General features: G+C 35.6%; 1 protein-coding gene across 1 annotated transcript; it reads right to left on the bottom strand.

Annotated features, from left to right (window-relative positions):
- Nucleotides 1-5,428: 5,428 nt before the first annotated feature.
- LOC139888316 (F-box protein At2g35280-like) lies at nt 5,429-6,106 on the bottom strand. Its single transcript, XM_071871332.1, has one exon. The coding sequence runs from the start codon at nt 6,104-6,106 to the stop codon at nt 5,429-5,431; it is 678 nt and encodes a 225-aa protein (XP_071727433.1).
- Between the last annotated feature and the right edge of the window lie 1,765 nt (nt 6,107-7,871).

Here is a 7,871-nt window from a genome sequence, read left to right as displayed (position 1 = left end):
ATACCAATGATTAAATATGTACCTTAGACATGTATGGGAAAAACGGGATGTTACAACTCTCCCCCACTTGAATCGGAGCGCGTCCTCGCGATCCAAGCCGCATGACAAGCCGGAAGATAAACCAAAACAAACTCTTCGGATTCCCACGTAAACTCGGAACCCTTTCGATGTCGCCATTGGACTTTAAAAGTCCTCACTTCTTTGTTACGCAACAATTTGACCTTCTCATCAAGAATAGCTATCGGTTCTTCAACGTACTCTAGCTTGTTGTTCAAGGTAATCTCATCTAACGGCACCCAAGTCGAGTCATCCGCACGACACTTACGGAGATGGGAAACATGAAACGTGTTATGGATTCCCACAATGTAAGACCCAAGTTCGAAATGTACACTTTTGTACATATAAAAGCTGGCGGCCTCGCTTTTCTGTTTTGGGCCGCGGCGCGGCCTTAAGGCCCGCAGCGCGTCTGGTGTCTGATGGGCCAACTTTCCTTTTTAGAAGATATTTAAAAGGGGCTTTTTGGTAAATTCACTTGGGGACGAATTTAAAGCCCCAAGATCAGATCTAGATCTTCATTTACTCCATTTTCAACCAACACTTCATATCCACTTCAATTCTAGAGAGAGAGAGAGAGTAATTCTTGTGTGAGAAAGCTCAAATCGTGAAGGAAGAAGCTTGTTTCGGGTTAAAGAGCGTACTTTAAAGTTGTTCATCTTGTACCTAGCTACATTTTAATTGTAGTGGTAACTCTTAACCTTGATTTCCTTGTTTTAATTGTTTAGGGGTTAGGGTTTGGGTTAAAGATGAACATAAAACCCAATTGTTAGTGATTTGGGGGTTTTTGGGTAAATTTGGGTAATGAGGACTCAAAGATGACTAACCTAGGATTTTGAAATGTTAAATTGGGTATATGGGTCTTAAATGTTAGTAAATCATGAGCACACTTGGTGTTTAAAGTGAGTGGGTGTATTTGGGTTTGTTAGTGACCCAAATGAGTGTGTTAGCCTTGAAACGGGTCAAACGAGTCTTTGATGACCTAAGTTGGTTAATGTGTGTGAAAATGCAATAACCTTGTGTTGAGAAGTGTTTTAAGACCATATTTGGCATGTGTTAGGGTTTTGGCAAAGTTGACCCAATTTTAGGGTTAAAGGGGCAAATGGTCGAAATTACACCGTGGGTCAAAATGACCCTAGGATGGTAAGTGTGTTGGGTGACCAACTTGAGTTTGTGATTGATTATATGCATAATGTAATAGGTACGTTACATTGAAGGGTGCAAGCTCGACTATCTTTCACAAAAGACTTTAAGGTGAGTGGAGTAATTATACGTATATGTATATAGCGTATTTATTTGTGAATGTTATGGTATGAACCATCGAGCCGGTAGTCCCATAACATGTAAGCGACGAGTGTCGCGATGTGAACCACGAGCCGGTAGCATCAAGTGTGAACCACGAGCCGGTAGCACTATAAAATGAAGTGTGAACCACGAGCCGGTAGCACTATAAACAAGGCGTGAACCACTAGCCGGTATTGCCAAAGTGTGAACCACGAGCCGGTAGCACTATAAAGGAGTATGACTCAAATGCGTATGGTGTGAACCATGAGCCGGTAGCACCATAGCGTTTATGGTTAACCATATTGTGTTGTGATTGTGTAGCATATTATATATATATATTGGGTTGAGTATATGCTAATGCGGTTTTGTGTACTGCACGACTTGTTAGTATTACTGGTATGATGACATGCTATTTGAGTTTCAAGTCGGTATGAGGTATTTGGTGGGTGTGATTGCAAATAGATGGGTTATATATGTGTATGTGTAATTATTGCATTCACTAAGCGTTAGCTTACCCTCTCGTTGTTTACCTTTTTAGGCTCCGACGTGGATAAGGGCAAAGGTATTCAGTTGGATTAGTGACTCTCGGGAAATTAGCTTTTGAAAGTTCGACCAAGATATGGGTAGTTTAAACCCCAAACACCATGTTCTAGGTGTCGTTTGAAAGTTAAACTTTTTGTGGTCGAAACTTATATTTTGAATTGTAATGAGCAATGATGCTCGGTGGTCAAATATTTGAACGGGAGTCTTATAACATGATAACTTTGTTTATTGATGTGGCGCGAAGCCTTTTGAAACATTGGATCTTGTGTTTGCGAAAATTGGCACTTGGGTAATTTTGATAGGTTAGAATCTGCAAGAGAGACGAGCCGCGCCGCGGCCCATATGGGTGCGCCGTGGACTAAAACTGGATTTGGATGTCGAGGGTTTTGCAGTTTCTGACCATTTGGAACTGTGTTAAGCCGCGCCGCGGCTGGGTTGACCGCGCCGCAGGCTAAGCCTGTCAGGCCAACCTGACTTCTCTAAAAAAAATATTTTCGTGTCCATTTCGGGTTGGGTTGTTACACGCAAGCTCTTCGGGCAACTCTAGTCTATAAGCAACCTCGCCAACACGTGCCAAAACCTTGAAAGGACCAATAAACCGAGGAGCTAACTCTCCTCGTTTTCGAAACCGAATAACACCCTTCCATGGTGAAACCTTAAGCATCACCATGTCACCTTCGTGAAACTCAATCGGTCATCTTCCTTTATCGGCATAAGATTTTTTCCTATCTTGCACCGCCTTACACAACAAGAAAACTGCGTTCTTAGGACCCCTCGTCTGGGACCCCTGCGAAAAAACATCCTAAGCGACTAAAAATTGGGACAGGGTAATTCTTCGGGTCCTATGATATCCTAAGCTAATAAAGTGGGGTCCTAAGAATAGGACACATAATTTTTGGGTCATATTATTGATACGCTTATAAATCTTTGTCTTAAAAAGATGTTTGATATGACACACAATTTTGGGGTCCTATTATTTTTTAGGACACCTAATTATTGGGTCATATTGTTGATACGCTTATAAATCTTTGTCCTAAAAAGATGTTTGATATGACAAACAATTTTGGGGTCCTATTATTATTTAGGACACCTAATTTTTGGGTCATATTGTTGATACGCTTATAAATCTTTGTCCTAAAAAGATGTTTGATATGACACACAATTTTGTGGTCCTATTATTTTTTAGGACTCCTAATTTTTGAGTCATATTGTTGATACGCTTATAAATCTTTGTCCTAAAAAGATGTTTAATATGACACACAATTTTGGGGTCCTATTATTTTTTAGGACGCTTTTATAATAAGGTCACAACAAAAGGACGCTTGGGTATTTGAGGTCCTAGCTCTTAGGACCCTTAAATTCGTAGTTGCATAAAAATGTACTTAATAGGACACTATCTTGTTGGTGTCTCATATTGATCAACCAACAAGATAATACGGTCACAACAATAGGACGCTTGGGTATTTGAGGTCCTAACTCTTAGGACCCTTAAATTTGTAGTTGCATAAAAATGTACTTAATAGGACACTATGTTGTTGGTGTCTCATAATGATCAACCAACAAGATAATAAGGTCAGAAAAATAGGACGCTTGGGTATTTAAGGTCCTAACTATCATATGACTATATTAGGACACTTACTAAAGTCGTATTATTGCACTTTTGTTACAAAAATGACTAAAGTATTATATAAGTGAACTTCCATTAAACATTCAAAAGCATTGATGGCATAGTGGCTTGTGTGTTATTATTTCAAGTGATTGACCTGGGTTCAAATCCATTTTATGTCTCTTTTGTTTCTAAAATTAAAAAAATATAGTTGGGCCAGATTTAAGCTGGAAATTGTAGTTGGGCCAGACTACATTTAATGGATTCAATTTTTATTTTCTAACGGCACATTTGTGGGGCCCACGTTTGTTTTTTTCTTTTCTTTTTCCCAACAGCTACTGATCAGCCTATTTTTTCTTTTTTTTACCCCTCCCATTTCATATATATATACACCATTTCACTCTCAAATTTTTACACTTTCGAACCCATTTCACTCTCAATTTTTATTTTTCAAACCCATTTGACTCTCAATCTTTTATACTCAAAAATGGCTTTCGGAAACATTGTTACGTTCGAGATTCACGGCGGCGGTTTCTTTTCCGATGACATGGACCGCTAAGACGGTGGGGGGGTCGATTATGCAGATGTGCCGGTCAATGGGCTTCGAGTTGACGAAATGTTTGATTATTTAAGGCGAAACGCGGACTGCGATGAGATTTCGCAGTTTGCATATTGGAATCCCGAGAACAAGGTGTTCGAGTGGCTTCACGATAACGATAAATGGGCGTGGCTACTCGGAACCGCAATAATCAAATCCACAAATGTCGTGTTGTATACCAAACACATTTGGGACGATCTTCCGCACGAAACCGATGGTAGTGCGGATGGTTATTATACCGATTAATCGGTATCTAGTTTATGTACTAGTGTTTTTTATGTAATTGTGTGTTTTTTTTTGTACTCGTTTTTTTTTATATGTAATCGTGTGTTTTACAATCTATTGAGCCTACACATTTTACAACTTATAATTCACATTTCTCAACAACATTTCTATCCAATACTCCTTCCATATCGATGCCGATTTTCCATCGGTACACCCTTAACAATTCATTGAATAAACATGGTTGTCGATCAATAGTTAAAACATAGCCCAAAAAACATGATTGTTTCTTTTGCAGGATAAACAAACGTGTAAAGTTTTTATGTTTCTTAATGAGCTCCCAAACCAACATTAATGCAGAAATAGGTTATGTTTCTCAATGCGTATTCAGTGTATATATATTCAGTTTACATGATTGCAAAGTAACTCACCCAAACAATATATAGTTAATGATGTAATTAATGATGTTAGTTAGTGATCTAATTAATGATGCGAATTGAACACGACCCCTAGCCTTTTCACATTTACTTGGAATAGAATTATTAGCATTGAATTCTGCAGTAGAGAAAATAAAAGAATATGAGCATTGAATTCTGCAGTTAAGAAAATAAAAGAATATGAGTAGTTGAATTCAATTCTGGACTCGATTGAATTCTGCAGTAGAGACAAAACATAAAAGAAATAAAACAAATGGAATCCTTCCTTTTAAGGTATATTAGTTGAACTTTAGATCAAAAAGGGACTAATGGCCGGTGACAGTTTTAAGCAACAAGTCAACAGCAAATTGCATACAAACATATATACAAGTAAAGCAGAGCTAGTCAACAACAAACATTAAAAAGGAATCACCTTTTTGGGTGTTCTATGTTTCTATTAGCATAAAGAACATAAATTCGTGCAGCCCCATTGATTGGTTCATGTTAAAATGTATTACTGTAATTAAAAACTATGTTGTGATGATAAACCCTAAGCAAAATGGAAGCAATCCAGATAATACGAAGGAAAAATGGAAGCAAATAAACTGATCATCATATAATTAATAGAAATTACTACTAATATTTACATTAAATTAAAGGAGTATAATTTATACAAAATCTAAAAGATACTAACATAAATCATATCTAGTTATATGCAAATCGGTTTACAAAAACACCCAACTCATAGGCCCAAAAACACGACATGCATTCCGGTATCGTGAGTTCAAACCCATGGCCCTGGATGTGTGGAAAATAACCACGGTGGTCAGAGATAGGGCACGGCGTTGCCACATCATCAAAAGGACGGCGATTAAATAACCATAAACATCGCAGCAAATCAAAAACCCTTGTTCTCACCTCAACCACCATCTCAGGCTCTGGTGGGAATGTTTCATTCAAAATTTGTAAACCGACATGCTTTTCCTCTATTTTGCAAGAGGCAAACATAATTAAACCATAAACATAAACAGCCTCTTTAAGTTGGCTGTTCGAAGCTTGCTTGAGACATTCAAGCCCATAATCGATATGTGTACCGTCAAAATAACCTATCAAACCCCAGCGAAATATCGCATTAGGGTTTCCAAAAAACGCACAACGATATAAAAAATCAAAGAATCTAGGGTTTTCCCAAGGTGTTAGAGGCCACCGATCTAGGGAAAGCCTTTTAAATACTAAAGGATCTTTGGAAAGCTTCGAAAAGCTTTTGCAAACCGACTTACACATGAACAACTGGTCGGATGAGTAACTTCCAACTCGAGATAAAATTTCCACAAGTATATCTTGTGGAAGATTTTCGATCGTCTTCGGTTTAGTAACTTCCATTTTTTTTAAAATAAAAAATACGACAAAAAAAGGATGAACTTTATGTACTTGAGAGAAATGTGTACAGGAAGATGATGGAAAGTATAACAGAGAAAAGACTTGAGAAGAAAATATGCAACTTGCTTTCTGGCATTAAAAGTTTATTTTTGGTGAAAGTGAATCGACAAGATACCACGTGTGCACTTAATGATGATTTTATTTATATATAAAATATACTTCTAATTTTATTTCAATTAGTATCTATAACAAAGTCAATATATATTACTAGCAAATAATACTCGTATTAAGTAAATGATACATGGCAAATAATAACCATTAGATTATTATGAGGACCATTACATCAAACTCAATGATATATTTCCCAATTTATGATATAATTCTAACTTGGTACAAAAATATGAAAGACAATCTATATCTATATCTATAATTGTTAAAAGCACATAGTGCAACACCTTAAAGCACCTCATTACATTTGAAAAAACATATTTACCCATATAAACGAATAATATCATATGCAATTTGAGAGGTTTCTTTTACAAGAAGATTTTTGGTGATACAAGTTTCCTATTTTACCCTTAAATTGCTATTAGGTCAATATATCATTTATGGGTAAGATAAATAATTTACAGAAAATAAATCAAAACTAAATAAAAAGGTGGGACCTAATTATTACCCACATAATAATTACCAACATAATAGGGATGCAATTACCTTACCCATAAAGTATGTTACAACTTACAAGTTACAACCATTTTTTTCTTGTTCCCTTATATTTTCACGAATTGTGAAAATATTTTTAATATTAATCAAGTTTTTTGCCAAAAAAAAAGTTATAACCATTTTGTACTATGGTATTGTTTTTTATCTGTTGGATATAGAAATTACAACACAAATAAAAACTAAAATCCGTCATAATCTATAAAAACTTGATCTCTTTGTGTTTTCACCTTCACTTGTGGTGATGATTGTTTGATTTTGGAGTAATTTGATAATTTATATGGTGTTGAGGTATGGAAGAATGGACATGTACTCGTATTTATATAGGAGAAAACCTAGCTAACCGTTGCAAATATATCCGTTGTATAATAATCTTCTATTCTTATCTTTTACAAGGGATAATTTATATGGTGTTTATATTTATTTTAATAATAATCTTCTATTCTTATCTTTTAAAAAGGAGTTTGGGGTGATGTAATGACATATTTTAGGCTATTGTAACATGTGTGCTTCAAACAATGTAAAATGCTATTGATGATGTAATAATTAAAACTATTTAAATTTAAATTAAATATGTGTATTCTATAACTAAATTTAAATTAAATATGTGAATAAGAAGAGTAAACTTGATTGGTTTTCATGGATTAATGATCCTAGTGTATATCTAAGATTATCTTAGTTGTAGTTCATTGTAAAAGGCCGAGTAAGTTTGCCATCTTCTAAGCTTGTTTTGTTGGTGTGTTGAGGGCTTCACCTCAAATCCATGTACATTTTGAGTTTTTAGTGAATATATTCTTGCTTGCCTTTCAAAAAAAAAATTCTATAACTAAATGATCAAAATATTGCTTTCTCAACTTTATACGCAACTCGATTTCCAATGTATGAATACTAGAGTGTTCCCTTTCTCAACTTTAAATAGTAGTAGCAGTTTACCCTTTTCAAAATCAACATACATTTTATTCCAATTTACACTTCAACTTTTAAGTCCATTATCTATCCACCATTTTCAACACCCAAATACAAAAGATACCAAATCTAGGATCATGAA

Source organism: Rutidosis leptorrhynchoides, chromosome 2, assembly GCF_046630445.1.
Source record: "Rutidosis leptorrhynchoides isolate AG116_Rl617_1_P2 chromosome 2, CSIRO_AGI_Rlap_v1, whole genome shotgun sequence".
NCBI classification, from domain to species: domain Eukaryota; kingdom Viridiplantae; phylum Streptophyta; class Magnoliopsida; order Asterales; family Asteraceae; genus Rutidosis; species Rutidosis leptorrhynchoides.
The sequence above is the reverse complement of the archived record's forward strand: the minus strand, read 5'-3'. Positions and strand labels throughout refer to the sequence as shown.

What these genes read in the sequence shown, in the direction of transcription:
- LOC139888316 (XM_071871332.1), bottom strand. Translation starts at nt 6,106, where the DNA reads ATGGAAGTTACTAAACCGAAGACGATCGAAAATCTTCCACAAGATATA.